This window comes from Amphiprion ocellaris, chromosome 7 (assembly GCF_022539595.1).
Source record: "Amphiprion ocellaris isolate individual 3 ecotype Okinawa chromosome 7, ASM2253959v1, whole genome shotgun sequence".
Lineage (NCBI taxonomy): Eukaryota > Metazoa > Chordata > Actinopteri > Pomacentridae > Amphiprion > Amphiprion ocellaris.
The window spans coordinates 21,689,918-21,707,311 of NC_072772.1; the positions used below are offsets into that span (position 1 = coordinate 21,689,918).

The 17,394-nt window shown below is 39.5% G+C and overlaps 1 protein-coding gene across 5 annotated transcripts in view; it reads right to left on the minus strand.

The window, feature by feature from the left end:
* Window positions 1-518: 518 nt before the first annotated feature.
* Window positions 519-17,394, minus strand: part of usp2a (ubiquitin specific peptidase 2a) — a 54,393-nt gene continuing 37,517 nt past the window's right edge. For 3 of the 5 annotated variants that reach the window (XM_055012260.1, XM_055012261.1, XM_023261386.3), the window contains 11 exons: window positions 12,021-12,071; window positions 10,511-10,634; window positions 10,069-10,180; window positions 9,864-9,974; window positions 8,827-8,891; window positions 8,553-8,656; window positions 8,141-8,221; window positions 7,401-7,479; window positions 6,438-6,542; window positions 5,471-5,591; window positions 519-1,944 (listed from right to left, as the gene is read on the minus strand). In XM_055012260.1, the coding sequence (XP_054868235.1) occupies window positions 1,860-1,944; window positions 5,471-5,591; window positions 6,438-6,542; window positions 7,401-7,479; window positions 8,141-8,221; window positions 8,553-8,656; window positions 8,827-8,891; window positions 9,864-9,974; window positions 10,069-10,180; window positions 10,511-10,634; window positions 12,021-12,071 (1,038 nt within the window). In that variant the 3' untranslated portion in view covers window positions 519-1,859. The remainder of the gene's footprint in view (window positions 1,945-5,470; window positions 5,592-6,437; window positions 6,543-7,400; window positions 7,480-8,140; window positions 8,222-8,552; window positions 8,657-8,826; window positions 8,892-9,863; window positions 9,975-10,068; window positions 10,181-10,510; window positions 10,635-12,020; window positions 12,072-17,394) is intronic. The other 2 variants (XM_055012262.1, XM_023261387.3) reach the window with 1 other exon arrangement.

Sequence of the window (17,394 nt, forward strand, 5' to 3'; positions counted from 1 at the left end):
GATGATTTTTCCTTACAAATATCACGTATTTAGACCTTGAAAAAAAAAAATCCACATACATTAAAGTTTCCTTCTAGTCACCGATTTAACACCTAAAAAGTCATCTCTGTGTATTAAAGTTACATATTTAGATTTTTTTCATGAAAATCATCACTTCCAGCACCGAAATGGTTTAGATTATGCAGATCTATAAAGTCCTTGTTCCTCACGGCAGCTCAGCACACCAGCTCACCTACAACTCTGCTCAAACACTGTAAAACTACTGTGTGCTACTCAAATGGCCACTTGTAATATTGGATTAAATATGGCTTTGTTGAAAGATTAAATTCATCTGCTATCTTTCCATATGTCCATCCTTCATGTCCACTGAGAAGTACCAGTTCAACTCTTTCTTCTTTCAACAAAGCCATATTTAATCTGTGGAGGCAAAAACATTATAGTTAATGAGATTTCCTGTGAGTCCAGACTTTAGGGACACTCTGTACTAAAGCAAAAAAGACAAAGACACAAAGTAAAACTACTGTTTTGTTGACTTTTATTCATATATATATATATATATATTTATATACTCATGTGTTTGACTGCCACTGTTAAAAAGTGTGACTCATCACATTATCACCTGTAAGCATAAATAATAACTTTTTTTTCTCTCTTGAAACCTGGTAAATAAACCAACTGAAAACAGTTATGGGTCATTTTCAGCACCATTGAATAGTACATTCTCTATATTGCATCAGGATATAAAAATATACAGATATAGTGTTTTTTTCTTCTTTAAAACATTCTTTCCATGTTGTTCAATGGCATGAAACAAGAGAGGAAGAAAAGACCCCATACTGACGATGAGGATTGTTACTGTTATTGTCGTCTCTACTATTAATCCTTAGCAGATCTGCACTGGACTGTTCATTCATCCATTCACAGCACTTTTAAAACATCAGTAGCAGCCACACGTGGGAGAAACAAATTAAATAAAACACAAGTTAGAGGGTTGTCCTCTGAAACATGTAACGCTCACAGTGCCACCGGCCCTCCAAACCACTTTCAGAGAAAGAAAGAGAGTGAAGAAGATGCCAACAGAGACATGGGAGTGTTGTAGTGAAGTGGAAGGGAAAGCCGTGAAAACCAAGCAGGCCGGTGGGGTGTAAGCTCCTCGTAACCGCGACCAATCCTGTTACAGTCACACTCTAAGCACAGTTTATCCACAGTCCAAAGTGGCGATGATGCTCTCGGTGCTTTGCTAATAACCCACTGCCCCGAAAGAAGAAAAAAAACAACATGAATTCCAAGCAGAAACAAAATCAATAAAATTGCAACGAGTCAGTTTTAATGGTTTGAGGCAAACAAGAAGGTCAAGAGCAGAAGAAAAAGCAAAGGCGCAGTCAGGATGGGAGTTCTGTTTGCAGTGCATAGAGAGGGACTTCTGAGATGGACACGGGTTCACCTGGTTGGTCGGTCAGATGGGATTATTGCCCTGTGTCAGCTGCACACACACTCACACATCCACCTACCCACACACACACACACACACACACACACACACACTTAGAATGAGCGAGACACGGGAGTACAGACAGAGAAAAAGAAAACAGGGCTGGTTGATCAGGTTCCTGTGGTTTCCAGAGTGTTCCCCTCTCAGCTCTCTCTGCAGAGAGACGCAGCCGCCCAGCTGCTGGAGGGGTGTGTGTCTTTATGTGTGTGTGTGTGTGTGTGTGTGTGTGTGTGTGTGTGTGCATGAGTGTGTGTGAGATATATGTCCAAATACAAGTCCAAAATAGGCCAGGCACCAACAACAGTCTGATTTTTCCATCCGTCCATCAGTCAGAGTGGTGCTGTGGCCCGCTGTCCTCCAGGAAGCTTCACATCCGAGAGGAGGAAGTCAGTTCGTAGAACAAGACGTAGGCGTCGCTGCTGCGCACTTGGCTGGAGGACATTGGCGTTACTCTGAAAACAAACAGAGAAGAAAGTTAGACTTTAACCCTGACATGTGCCGTTTGTCCAGACTACATCTAAAATTGTGGGTGTTTCAGCCTTTTAATCACTCTCACATTTACAGTAAACAGTCATACGGGTCAATGTATAATTACGGGACTTTCTGTATCATAGTTGACATTTTTGCAGTTTTCAGGCCTAAAATCAACATGGCCGCCTATAACCAAACACCACATGGCATTTCTAGACAAAGATTCTTCTAAATATTATATATACAATTGAGTAAAATTGAAATTGAAAGTTATTTGTAAAGATATTGTAGTAAACCTGTTGACACTTGACTCACACATTATATTAAATAACTCAGAAAGCCTTGCAGTCTGGCCAGTCGTTTCTTCAGGAGGAAATGACATCATGTGGAGCAGGTCATGTGATCTGGAACTAACACACTTCCTCGAGAGGTGTTTTTGTAATGGGTAACTTAGTTGAAAGTGATTTCTTAGACACAGATACAATTAGTTATTTTCCATATAAAATTTGATATATTACCAAAAAAGAAACATCTGTCATGGTTATCTCAACTTAATTTTTGAAGAAGCTAATTTTGTTATTGTTTAGCTAATTAGAAGGTGGTTGTTATTAAATTCGGATGGTTATTTAGTTGACATTTTAGTGATATTGAGTCATTTTTTATGAATAAGTGATTGTTTCCATAATAAATAATTATGGAATTTGTAAAGACATGATCATAATGAACATAAACACATATATATTTTTATACTTTTAATAAAAGTGTATGCAAGACATATCCCATGAACTAAAAGTCCCTCAATTATATACTGACTCATTTATACATTTACATGTCTGAGCTAAGCTTGTTGTATGTTCTTCTTTTCAGAACTGGAGAGTGAAATTCCCCTCAGTCTACATGTTGGTGATACATTGTTACTGATATATGATTTATATTTTCCATTTTATGTTTTTGCCACAAACTATTATACTAACAACAAATTATACAATGAATTATGTCATGCAGATGAAGTGTGATAAAACATTACACTGCACCTGTGGACTGTCAGTGTCTATGAGCTTCACATAAAGACAGATTTCATCACCACCACCTACAATGTATTTTACAGCTGTGAGCAGCTCCTTCATTTCCTTTGTGCACTGCATTGTGGGAGAACCGTGTACACCAACAGCACACTCCATAATGTGCTATATTTAGTGTGAATACAACCTGTTGTGTCATTATGCCATTTTTCCAGCGCTCCACATTATGTTCTACAAACCTGCTAAGTATTAGTAAGAACTGGATTTAGGACACACTGAGTGGGGTAGCTGGGGGGCAACACTTGTCCTTCTTTACCCTTTGGTGGTCATTCTGCATTAGCTGTTAGTTCATGAGTCTAAATTAGGTGACTATGAGGCAAGATCTGAAGTCATAGGAAGCCCCTGTTAAATGATTACTCTGCCAAGGAACGCGGCGGAACTATGTGACGATTGGTTTGTTCTGTGAATCTGTCTGTCTGTGCACAACATTACTCAAAAACGAATAACGGATGGTTATGTATAAATTATCAGGGAAGGTCAGAAATGACACAAGGACCAACAGATTATATTTTGGCAGTGATGTGGCTTGTAGTCTGGATCCACGGATTTGTTACAGATTTCTGTATCGTTGCCAGATAGCAGCACGGCATCACTGTAACTATGACAACAAGTGAACACTACATCAGCTGCCTGATGAATAAGTCCTGATAAGTCCACAGCGGTGGATTTGTAGTTGGATCGCAATCATGTGATTGTCAGCAGGCAGCTGACGTAGTGTTCACTACGTCAGCAGGCATATACAGCATATACAGCACATATTGTACATGTTTATTCATACATGTTATATGTGAAGCATAAAATGAATCAAATCTGCTTTGCTTTGTTATGCTTGGCTTTGCGTGACCAGTTGAAAGCTGTGCTAATTTTTTTGTCATTACCAAATTAATCTCTTTTTCAGATCTGAGGGGGTTTCAGTATATACATCACGTGTGATATATAATGCATGCTAAGCTATCTCTTACAAACAGAGCCCCAGAACATCACGTGATGTGTGTAGTGAAGGGAAAAAAGCCTCGCTCTGCATGGTAATGTCCTGTACTCCTGCTGCACTGTTACAGCAGGATGCAACACTACATAGTGATCGGGGAAATGTTCAGTCAGAAAGAGAGCGAGAGGCAGAGTGGTGTGTTATGAATGACTGCAGCGTAGCAGGAAGAAACCTGTAGGGAGCAAGTGGATGCTCACGAGCCAGCAGAGGAGATAAAGGAGGAGAGGAGGAATATCTGCAGCTCCCACTGTTATTCCTCCTGGTAATAATCACTCACTGTCCTTTCACTGCTGTTTTTTTTTTCTTATCTTTCCAGCCAGAGTGTGGTCATGGTAACTGCTAATGTATTCATGTGACTGATAACACACTGTACTATTATGTGGTGGAAGATTTATTATAAAGGATTTATTTCCCATACGTCACTAATATGAAAGCCATAAAAGACTGTAGAAATTATTATTTAAAATGCTTAGCTATAAATACTTTTTATATGCCTCCTGTGACCTTCTTCATTATTGGAAATTAGTGTATCAACATTTTATTGAAACTTAGAAATAAACATTTTTTATCAACACAATCCAATCGACAATGTCTTATGATCTGTGTACTGTATATTACTGTTTAAAGTTTGGGGTCACCCAGTCAATATTATGTTTTCCATGAAAACTCACACTTTAATTCCTGTGCTAACATAATTGCACAAGGGTTTTCTAATCATCAATTCAACACCATTAGCTAACACAACATAGCATTAGAACACAGGAGTGATGAAAGAGAATTCACTTTAAATCACGGTGCCTTGAAAGGTGTAAATACTGTTTTTTGATTTTAATATAATTGGTATTTCTATAGATTTTAAAATTAGACGTGTTTTGTTTATAGTACTGTACAGCAAGTTTTTTAAGACTATATTCTGACTTTTAACATTAATGTTACTAACCTGCCTGTTTTGTCTTTTTGTTATTTTTGTTGTTGTATGTAAAGTGCTGATCTATCTATCTATGTATCTATCTCTCTATGTATCTATCTATGTATCTTTCTATCTATCTATCTATCTATCTACCTATCTACCTATCTATCTATCTATCTATCTATCTATCTATCTATCTATCTATCTATCTATCTATCTATCTATCGTTCGTTCGTTCTATCTATCGTTGCTGGAAATGTTCCTCTGTACCCCTATGTAGATATTCCATTAAAAATCAGCTGTTTCCAGCTAGAATAGTCATTTACCACATTAACAATGTCTAGACTGGATTTATCATTCATTTATTGTTATCTTCATTGAAATAAAATGCTTTTCTTTCAAAAATAAAGACATTTCTAAGTGACCCCAAACTTTTGAATGGTACTGTATGTTCTATATGTATGCATGGTCCATATTTCAGTACCTTCTGAACTACAGGAATAAACTCTGATCCCTGAGAAGCTTACCTGGAGTCATTAAACGTGTACCATTCTCCCGAGTTGGGATTGCGACAGTAGGCTGTGTAGTGACCGCCCATAGTGGTGCCTGAGTGGTTGGACACTGCATACAGGTTGTACACTGCATTTACTGCAAAGAGAACATAAATAAAAACTCAAGTTAATCCTTCAGCTACTAGTTCAAGTTTGTATAATGTATTCTTGCCACAGTGCAGCATTTTAATGATGTGACACTAAAGGTTTTTCTTCAATATTCAGACTATTGCTCCCAACTCATGCACTACATTATGTCTTCCAAACCTCACTCATATCTAAACTCTATGTAGTTTGGTAAAATGTTATAAAGTAAGTAGGGGGCTTTATGAGAGGGGTATCTTAGATGTGTGAGTTGCTGAGTGATCCTCAGGCCACAGAAAAGAGGCAGACATCAGTGTGGTGGAGGGCTATGGTGGTCCTGAGCTGTATCAGTTTGAGCTGACAGCTCCAGCCTGAAGCCAGAGCTGTCAGAGTCGAGCCAATGCAAGAGCAAGAGAGGATGAGGGAAGTCTCTGAACGGTAACGTAACGTTTGTTAGCAGGAGGGTAAAATGAGGCTCTGAAGGTAGAAAAGCAACACGATAGATAGTCCTCAGAAGCACAAGTCCAAAACACAAAGCCAAAATGGGAAGATACACTGTAAAGTGTTTGCAAAAAATAGCCTAAAATCCTAAAAATGATGAGTTTCAATTAGTGTGAGTGAATAAGCAGGTTTTAGATTCAAGAGCTCAAACTTTAATGAAATGAGTAAGTTCCTAATGGTTGGCCTTTCAAGGTAAACTGACTTAAAGCAGTAGATAGATGCCGATTTGAACACATTTGGTAGAATGTCAATATTAAATCCAGCATGTATGTGTTTTACAGCTCTAAACACATCTTAAGTTTGCAGTACCCCTTTTATTAATATTTATTCCAAAGCTATCATGAGGATTGTTACTTACTGCTGTTTTCAGAGGCAAACTCTCGCAGATCAAGATCCTTCATGGGAAAGTTAACAAAGGTGGACAGTTTGCTGGTTCTGCGTGCTTCAGAGAAGCGTTTCAGGTCTGGAGAGGGAGGGGAGTCAAGGATAGTATACCATACAAAACACCTGAAACAACTATGTGCTCTGATTTTGTCTGGTCTCAGGCCTCTGAGGCTTCAAAATATGACATCCATCACCTCACTGATTTGACAAATTAATTACAGCCAGTTCGCAGTTGTCACCAATAGTTGATCATTTGTGATTGCCGCTGCTCATTACAGCTGATTATCCTCTACTGGGCCTCTAATTCATGACAGTTTCCTGACTGCGTGTCAGAGCTGTCATACAATAATTACTCTAAGAACTTTTATATAGTCACAGCAGCTGTGACACAAGCACTTACTGAATCCTTTATTCTGTATCAATCTTTATGTGAGGCAGCATTTTATCCATCCATCCATTATCTATACACTGCTTAATCCATGTTATGGGTCACAGGGGGCTGGAGTGTATCCCACCTGACTTAAGGTGAAGACAGGGTTCACCCTGGACAGGTCACCAGTATATCACAGGACTACATATAGAGACACACAATCACACTCACATTCACACCTATGGACAATTTAGAATCACCAATTAACCTCAGCATGTTTTTGGACTGTGGGAGGAAGCTGGAGAACCTGGTGAGAACAGGGAGAACATGCAAACTCCATGCAGAAAGATCCCAGGCCCAGGTTGGGATGGGCAGCATTTCAACAAACTTTAAATAAAACATAAAACAGCAATGTTTTTTACGGTCCAGTATGAAATAATTCAACTTAACAATCTGTTTCATCTCACAGTAGTTAATCTACACCATAACACTGTCAGCTACAGGCTCACTGTAATCATCAAACATAATACATCAGCATCACCGCCTGGTGTTCAGAGGAAAGGATACGCAGCACTAAGATCTTGGGGAACTTCTGTATTGTGAACTTCTTAGTGCATCTCCTCCTGGCTTTACACCTGTAGCACGTCTGTGGAGCAGAAAGAGAGAGTTAGTTTTTTCACTGTTCACATGCAGCTTCCTTCAATTCAGCAAATTAACAAGGATGCAGGCTGGAACCTATTGTAATTAATGCTGTCTGATTATCTGCTGTCTGACCTTCTGACATCCATATCACTACATAAAAACATTTTGCCATGCAAATGTACAGCTTTATAGCTAACAGCTAGCCACAGTGTTTATACTTCCACTGTAGAGATGCACTGTATCTTTGTGTTGCTGCAGGCTGGTCTGATAATCTGTGACTCATCAGAACACTTGCTGAACTCTGTGTCATAGAAACGCAGACTATGCATTTCAAGTCAGAGGACCAGATCAAGCCAAGGCTAGTGGCTCAGATAGCTGCAACTAGCTTTCATTTAGACTGCTAAGACTTTTTTAAAAAATAGGCATGTACTGAATGTATATTAAAAAATTTTACATCGAGTCTAATTACAAAGGAAGATATAATAATACATATCCAGCACACCAGTCTGACTAGAGTGGTATTATTTGTGCTAACTCAAGAGATGATGGTAAAACCATGATGTCAACGTGCTGATTAGCATGTGCTCTATTTCATCAAACAGCAGGAGAGTAAAGTGACATCAGGAAGGACTACCCTCCTGTGGGTTCTTGTGGTGGAAACCTACCGGCTTCTCGTCCCCATCAAGGACGTCTTCTTTGGTGAAGAGCCGCATGCAGTCCATCAGACTCACCTCACCATAGCCCTTCTGAGCACAAACATAGATGCATTCACATTAGCACGCACCACAGCAACCACACAACACACACACACGCGCACACACATAGACACAAAGCAAAGCACAGATAGAGACAGGGAGGAAAACAAAGAGCTCATGTTAAGAGCTGTGGAGCAGAGAGCTCAAATCATGATGAGGCAGAAAAAACCCACTCACACAAACACACAGAAACTAAGTCACCTCTGCACCACTGATTGTGCTGACATTTGTGTCTGCTGACCCTCTGGGACATGTTACATAAGGGTGACCAACACTCACTTAGCTGTGTTATATCTTAATGTGTGTGTGTGTGTTTTCTAACCTTGGCGATAGGTAGAGAGAGATCCCAGAAGGGGTCGAAGACAGTGGAGCAGAAACCACAGTGGCTGCAGGTCAGAGAGCTCTTCAACTGGCCCACAAACAGGTCTGCAAGAAGATCAAGAAAAACAGATTAGTGTATCAACAAACACAGCATGAAAGACACACAGAAGCTTTATAATCTACTTTCTTTCATCTAATCTACTAAAGACTATTTGAACGTGTCCAACTCAAATATTATAAGTAACGGAAAGCAGCATTTAGAGCGTTCTACTCACCAACTATCTTACTGTCTTCTCTCTCCAGGTATTTACTCCACATCTTCTTTCCTTTCTCTTCGTCCCTAAGCAAAGAGTACAGGCAAAGTTTTGATTGTTGAGGCTTTATTACCCTTTAATAGTTTCCCCATTTTGTTTTCTCTCAAGTTGCTTTAAGGTTAAGCTCTTAAAAAACATATGAAGCAAAGACAGAGGAAGGTATAGAGATCACTTAGCTATTCTGATACAGTCAAAGGGTTGATAATATAAGGGATAAAGGAGTTGACCTACTTTACTCCAAATATCTAGGTGACAGAAAACGGTATTAGGGGATTAAAGATTTGACAAAAACATTCTCATCCCTGAAACAGTTTTTCAAGCTGGAAATACGTATTTCTCTGGAAAGTTTTTAATATTTCGGCACAGTAGACCTGTTTTGAGAGTAATGCTAATGCAGAGATTACCCATGACCCTTAAACAAGCCATGGTTAGATAACTGATAATTATATCCAAGAAGAATTGGAGCATTAAGCTCATCTGGACCCCAGAAAAGCAACAGCTCAACACTTCACGAGAAGTAAAACTGTTGCACGCAGCCTTAAATTAAAGCTTAATGATAAAGCCTTACTAACTGATGTTGTTTCGTTTGAGCCTTGTTTACATTCTGTATAGCATACATAACAAATACAATGGCCTGTAACGGCCTTGATGTTCTTCCATTACCAAGTTACTTGTGCTCACAGGTTTTCAATAGGTAAAAACTTCAAACATTTTTAAAACATAACACAGTGCCATATTTCATTTATATCATTCTACTCCCTAGTACTCCCTGTCTGGCACCAAACAAATTACCTGGTATAGGATAGACTTTTCACAATAATGTGTGTTCCTCTTTATCTAGAGATGCAGCAGGTCTGCTGATCTTCACCACTGACCTGTGCTGAAAGGTGTCAGTATAGGTACACACACACACACACACACACACACACACACACACACACACACACACACACACACACACACACACACACACGCCGTTTGTCAGTCTGATTACTTACGGTAGGTGGTCGAAGTCCTCCACAGTTCCTCTCGGCCTGACGGTGACCCTGTTGACTTCGTTGTGCAGGCCATCCAGGAGGAAACGCAGGAACTCCTGAGCATCCTGTTGGCTACATGACAGAAATACAAATATGAGTCAATCTTATTTCTGATCTCATGGCTTGTGTCTTGCAGCTGTGTATAAAAAAGTGCATCAAAACTTACTTGTATCCCACAAATCTGGGAGCATATCTCTGGATCTGAGTTTTGAATTCAGATGGGCTGACTGCCTCACTGCTGGATGATGTCCACATGGTCTGTATCAGCTTGGCAAATTCTACCAGCACAGAAAACACTGAGTTACTTAGATTAAATGAACTTGTTATAATGGTAACACTGTGTTGAGGTTGATGGTAAACTGAAGATGCAACTTGTTATCCTATTCTAAGTGAGATTTTTTGATGCAAACACAAACACTTAAAGACCGAGAAAAACATTCCCATTGCCTTTCCCGACATCCGAAAGAAGGTTACCTCGTTTCCTAACACATGTTCTAGCAAATATAAATCTAATTCCCAGGAAAAGAGGGAATGAGTGTGTTGCTTGTCGATAGCTGTGAGCAGTGTTTGCTTTGGACTCTAGGGGGCCTGTGTGACACGTCTCTCACCTTCCATGAGGGCTGTGTTGGTGCGGCTGTTGTTGTTAAGGTCTCTGCGGTGTGAGTTGTGCAGGCAGTAGTCTCGCAGGCTGTGTGTGTTGCTGAGACACTGCAGGATACTGTTCATGAAACACTGCAATGAAAAAGAACACGAAAAACTTAAAAATGAAACAATTTTCCCTTTATTCACCTAAACTATCTTCATACTTAGAAGTCTTGTAAGTCTAGATTTCTGCAAGTAATTTGACTCCAGTTTGTGTTTCTCACATATACAATGAAACGTGTCTGCGGTGCATGACTTACATACATGTTTAAAGATAATAAAACCCACCAGTATCTGTACAATCCTCTTTAGGCTACTTATTGAGGAACAGTTCAATATTTTGGACAGTAAGCTAGTTTACTTATTGCCCAGGTGTTACTTTAGAAAATGATTACCATCGTCACATATGTATGCTGAACATGAATCTACAGCAAGCAACGTGTTGGCTCAGCTTCACATTAAAACTGGAAACATGGGCAAACTAGCCTGTCCAAAGGTAACACAATCTGCCTCCCAGCACCTCTGAAGCTCATTGACTGGCATGTTGTATCTTGTTTGCTTAGTAAATAAATGGAAGCATAAGAACAATTATTATGATTATACAGGAGGCTATGTTGGTGATTATTTCTTGGCTTGCACAGCAACTTTCTAAAATCTCAGCTGGTTGCCCAGCAACATCACAGCGAGGACAAGACTCCAAGAAATTACCACAACAGCCCAAGGAATAGTCCGACATATGTATGTGTTGTTTTCACACCTGTTTCCATTCATTTTCCTAAGCTAAGCTCAACACCTGTTGGCTCCAATCTCATATTTACCCTACAGACATGATGATGATGATTGACATGACATGATTAATTGTATTTCCCAAAAAAAAACCCTTTTCCTCAGTTTGAAAAATGGTGACACATGCTAATGCTAACAGACAACATCACACTTTTTACAGGCTTCCAAGACAAAGTGAGAGAACCCCAGAGTAATTACTGGGCCTGAAGAAGCATCGCACACATGTGAGCATGACAGCACTGTCTGTGTATATACTGTTCACATCACGTGTCCACATGAGACACGTGCAGTTTGGTAAGATCAAACCAGTCAGACAGGGAGAAAATGAGTCCTGCCTGGTCCATAGTTCAGAGCTCTCTGATTAGGTTACTGTATACACACACGCACACACACGCACACACACACACACACACACACACACACACACACACACACACACACACATACACACACACACACACACACACACACACACACACACTCTGCTTATTTTAAGAGCTGTTCTTCTGCCTGTTGCCTGGCAGATACTATGCTGGACCACCACTTGTGTGGCCAGATATCAACAACCTGCTCTCTAACTAGATTTCAGGAGCACCACTTTAAATCAGTTGAGAATAAGATGACACTACTGCAGACTTTTGGCTCAAGATAGATGTAATTAGACATACAGTGTGTGGCTGCTGTACTTACAGTGTTTCCTAAGTTCTTCAGTCCCACCAGGCCTTGGGCACTCTTTGAATTCTGAAAGACAAAAGACACATCATTTAGATGAAAGCCCATCATATAGTCTTCCTGCCAGGCTGGTGATGAAGAGATGTCCATATTACCATAATGCATCCCCTGACCATCAGAAAAAACTAAATTGCCTAAATCTCAAGGACTTGTTTTTTTTATTTTAGAAGCCATAAGAGACAAGCAAAAGGCACTGCATTATGTTGTGGTTTTTACTTGTATCTCTGTTTGTATTTCTTCCCATGTTAATGTGAATGAATGGAATGTGAACTTTAAGCTGCTGTTTGCAGTGTTTTGCTTTAACCTGATGACCAAGAGATGTAACTTTTTTCTCCCAAATACTCCACTTCCACTCTAGATATTGTTTTCCTACTTTTCTAAAAATGTCTCTGGAGAAACCACAGAGAACCTACATAAGTATAGCTGCGACTGGAATTAGTATTAGAATTTCATAAATTAATCATACATATACATAATTGTATTTAGGAATGCCAGAAGAGGAAGAATAAATTTAAAAAATGAAGAACTTTAACAATAATGATTCCTTGACCACTGTGTGAAAATGGTTCTGGCACTAGATACATCCTCTCCTTGAATCTGGCTTTCCACTGAATAACCCAGGACTGTAACAGACTGATGTGTTTTAGCCGTAATTTGCCTTCAGTGATATTCTCAGAAATCTAGGGATTCAACAAAACCTTGCCAAGTGACAAAGATGTGACTCTGCGGTTGAATGTAAGTGTTGTGTCCATCTAGGAATGGCAGACAGGCGGTTTGTCCTGGTGAGCATTATCTTCAGAAAGAAACTTGTTTTTGTTATCTCACAGCGTTCTGGTAATCGCTCCCAGATGGCAGAGATGATCAACAACGGTAGATAACACCCAAGCACTGTACTCTAAGGATTTAAATTTACAATGTTGCTTTTGCTGTTGAAAATTCTCAGTGCAAGGGAGTATGAAACATCTGAGCTCAGTGAAACACAACAGATGGCAAAGCATATTATGATTTGAAAATCTTAAAATGGTACAAAATGCTTTGGAGAACTTATGTCATCACTTGCTGCGGTTAAATTTCATTACATAAGTTGTTATATAATTGAGTGGCTAGAGGAAGAACTAACAAAGAATGCGGGGGTGGATAAGGAATGCACTGGTGCCCTTGAGTATGAAGCAGAAGCAGCAGACAGTTATGCCTTAAAAACATGAGCTATGTCAGATTGAATTCCTTTTGCACAAGATGCCATCAGTGACACCAACTAGAGTCATGCCTTATTGATCACATTTTTAGTTACTGTGCAATTTTGTGCCACCTCAAGACTAAACTGCCACAACCTTTGTAATTACATGGATCCTACTACCAATTATTTTCCTCTTGATGAGCTGTGTTATAGTAAGTACATTATAATGAGAGCTTCAGCTGCACACAAACAAGCAAACTAGAGGCTCAACACAGACAGTAAAAGCGTGTTGTTGAATTAAACCTGTATTTTTTAGGCAGTGAGCAGCTCTGCAGGGCCGGCAGCCTAACACCAGTCACCTGATCTCATTGGCAGTTGAAATATATCTTACCCACGTGCTTCCTGCTACCCTCAGCACTGGTGAAGCCTGAGCCTAAGCACACTTACTGAGAGTACTATATATCAGGACCACCGTGAAAATAGGCCAAATCCAAAGTGAGGCCACACAGAAACATGATCATTTAGCCGTTTACTGACTGTATGTAAAATGTCAAAGTGGTGTTTATAGCATGTTATCTTAGTACGAGGACAATTCTCCATCAGAAGAGGAGAACATTTGAACACTTGAAATGCTCGACATCAGACTTTTCTGGTTCTGAACACAGTAAAACACAAAGTTAAATAATGCAAATATGATATGCAATACGTGTCTGAGAGACCAGAAACAGCTTGTACACAGTGAGTCCTGTGGTCAGCAGCCTCACCACACCCTGGAAGTTCAAAAGGCTGCAAAGATCCAGCTACATACACAACTGACCACAGTTTGCATACTTAATGACCTTGTGACCCAAGGGAGTAATCCTATGTGACATTCATAAAGGCATCACCAGTGCAGAGTGCATTATCTGACTGGACTGAACTTGTTGTGCATCAGCATGAATAATCAAACTACTAGTATTTGGCTTAATTTAATTTCTACTCAAGCAGAACGTTGTCCCAACTGTGTTAATCCCACTCTGTAGCAGTGGCACTAACACAGTTTTGACTGATTTAACACAAAGTAGTAGCCTTGCACCCACTGTAGTGATTTTTAAAATGCTGATTAATTTCTCAGTCAGTTTCCAAATAACTGACTGAGCGAGAAAAACTCACAATTTCCCAGAGCACAAGCAGATGTTTTTAAACTGCATATTTGGTCAACAAGTCTATTCAATTGTCAGTGCAATAACTTTACATTTAGCCAGCTACAGTCAGCAAATGTACAACATTTTTGCTTGACTTAAAGCTCATTTATTGTGGTCGGCTTTTAAAAGCTGCAATTACCAATCATTTGGGTCACTAGGGGGCAGCAAAACAATAAATGACACACCATTGGCATTTTATTTCCTTAAATTATTTTGGTGGATGTGTTACCTAACTGTAGCTTGCTTACACATTAAGACACATTAGAACAACATTACCATTCATCTAGGGTCAGGTTTCTGCCCACTTAACAAATTTAAGTCCAATATTCCCCCTCCACTGTTTTTCATTTACACCAACTCCTGAGAAAAATATCTGGCTCTGCACTACATTCAGCTGTGTGTTTGCTGAGCAGTGTACTGTAGGTTCATCGTGGCTTCTTCTCCAAAAACAGCTGCTTGTGGTGGCTGGAAACAAAGTTGGACGATGAAAGTGTGGCGACTTAAACCAATTCTGCCCAAAAAACAAAACATCAGCTAAAGTAAGCTAAAAAGCTTCGTGGCACTAAGTGAAAGAGGAAAAATCTGGTCATAATTGTTTATGGGTTGATCATGCTGAGCAATAAACACACTGCATATCTGATCTACTGCTAATAACAATATACTGATAGTGCAGCTTCAACTGATACCCAAAATACTCTAGCCATTGACATTTTTTAGCCATTTCAGCTCTACACAGAGGAGCTTTGCTTGCATTGCCTGTGTCGGGAAAAGACACTGCATGTGACAACAGAAGTCAAAGTGAGCACTTTCCTGTTCTGAGCTCTGCTTTTGGGCCTCTGGAGGTTCACATGAATGGAAGCATGTTCCGTCTGTTCACCAGTAATGTGTGCCCGCAGCTTATCTCGTTATGCGTACTGATACAGGAAGGGCTTTTTACTATTATATAAATAACCCCTGCCATCTGTCTACAGAGTCAATACAGCATGTGGAGGGTGGAAATCTACAGTTTAATTAACTGCAGCTTATCTAAATCCTTCTTTCTGTAAATTCTCCTGCAGTGACCGTAGTGAATGGAGCACTTTATTAGCCACAGTCATATAACACAGACAAACACACACACACTTCTTGTGGTGGGTATATCACTAGCTCTGCTATAGCAGGATGCAGGACAAATCCTCCCTGGTCACCTCAAATTTTATTTGGTAACACACAGACACACACACACAGTCTCTTCCCCCCTCCACTGGAATGTGTACGTCTGACTTTGCTGCACTCTGCTGAGTAATGCCACGGTCCCAAAAATAGCAGCTTTGCTGTTACTAATGCCGGCTTGTCCACTTGCAATTGGCTGATCCTTCGGCCAGCCTGGCCTACGTCATGATGATGAAACAACGTCCCGGCTCTGTCTCCGTAGCAACGCTATTCTTACTTTTTTGCAGGATGAAAATGCTAGAGGACACTGTGACATCACAGTGACGATGCTGAGTGTGAAGGGAGTGAGTGTGACTGTGTGACTCAGTGTGTGTGTGTGTGTGTGTGTGTGTGTGTGAGCGTGTGTGTGTGTGTGTGTGTGTGTGTGTGTGTGTGTGTGTGTGTGAGAGAGAGAGAGAGAGTTTATTGTGTGAGGAACTGGCAGTGAATGACTTGGAGCAGATGTGACTTTTACACTGGGAATATTTTTAGACTGAAGCTGAAAAAAGAAAACATTTTGACTAGGGCAGGGACTTTAACGCGTTAATTTCGATTAATTAAATGCCGCGATAATAACGCGTTAAAAATAATAATGCAATTAATTGCACCATCCTCAGTTCCCTCATTTCTGGCACACCAGTAACGCTGATGAACACTCCAGCCCAGTAGGTGGCGGTAATGAACCTGAAGTCTGTTTGTAGCCATGAAGAAGAAGCACAGGAAGCACTGAGTGAAGTCAGGCACTGGTGAACAGTGAAGGAAGATGAGATTGAGCAGAAATTTTCCTTTTAAAAATCTTCCCGATGGCAGCTTGGATAAAAGCCTGGTTGTGTGCAAATTATACAACAAAGAGTTTTCTGATCACTGCAGCATTTCAAGCCGACGGTATCACCTCAATGTAAAACATGTTGCTGTTAGCACCAGAGCTAACGTTAGCTACGAGTCATGCTAACGGCTAACGGTGTAGCCATCCCATAATAGACCACTTTTCTACACAGTGCTTGAGTTTACAGAAAGTCTTAAAATGTTAAATAAAATCGCTATAATTGCACTTAGATTTGCAGTAATCTGTGAATGTAGCAGACATGAAAAATGCAGATAAATAGAAATGAAACATTTTTGTGGTTTAAGTTTTTACTCCGTCGAGGCTCTGCCTCCTTGGATGAGGAATAACCTAAACAACAAAAATATCTCTTTTAATAACAATTATAAAATTTTTGTTTATAAAAAATTTACTTAAATAAAAATTGATATTCCTATAAAAAGAACCATCAAAATTCCACCATTTATCAGACCCAGAAAAGATGGAAACAGAATGAATCTCTGGACTTTCAACTTTCTGAAGCTCCTTGAACTACTTATGCTGATTTTATGTGCCATACAGTGGAAAAAACAACTAAATTCAGGCTTTAAGTCATCAAAATCACTTTTTTCTATATGTCCCATTTTCCTTTTTAGAATAAATTTTAAATTATAAACATATATGTCTATTCATTGATTCAACTGTCAACCACAATTTTATTTGAATTGAAAAACTTCACTTATTGTGTCAAATATTGCTATTTGATAAAACTGCAATTATTGCGATTAATTAATTACAAAGCCTGTAATTAATTAGATAAAAATTTTTAATCACGTCCCACCACTAATTTTGATCTGATATTCAGTATTTCAGGTTTACCTTCCCACATTAGCATAATTAAATGAAATAAATATTCATACCAATAACAGGCAGGTAACATGTGACTGGCTTTCATGAATCATTACATAATGGAATAAA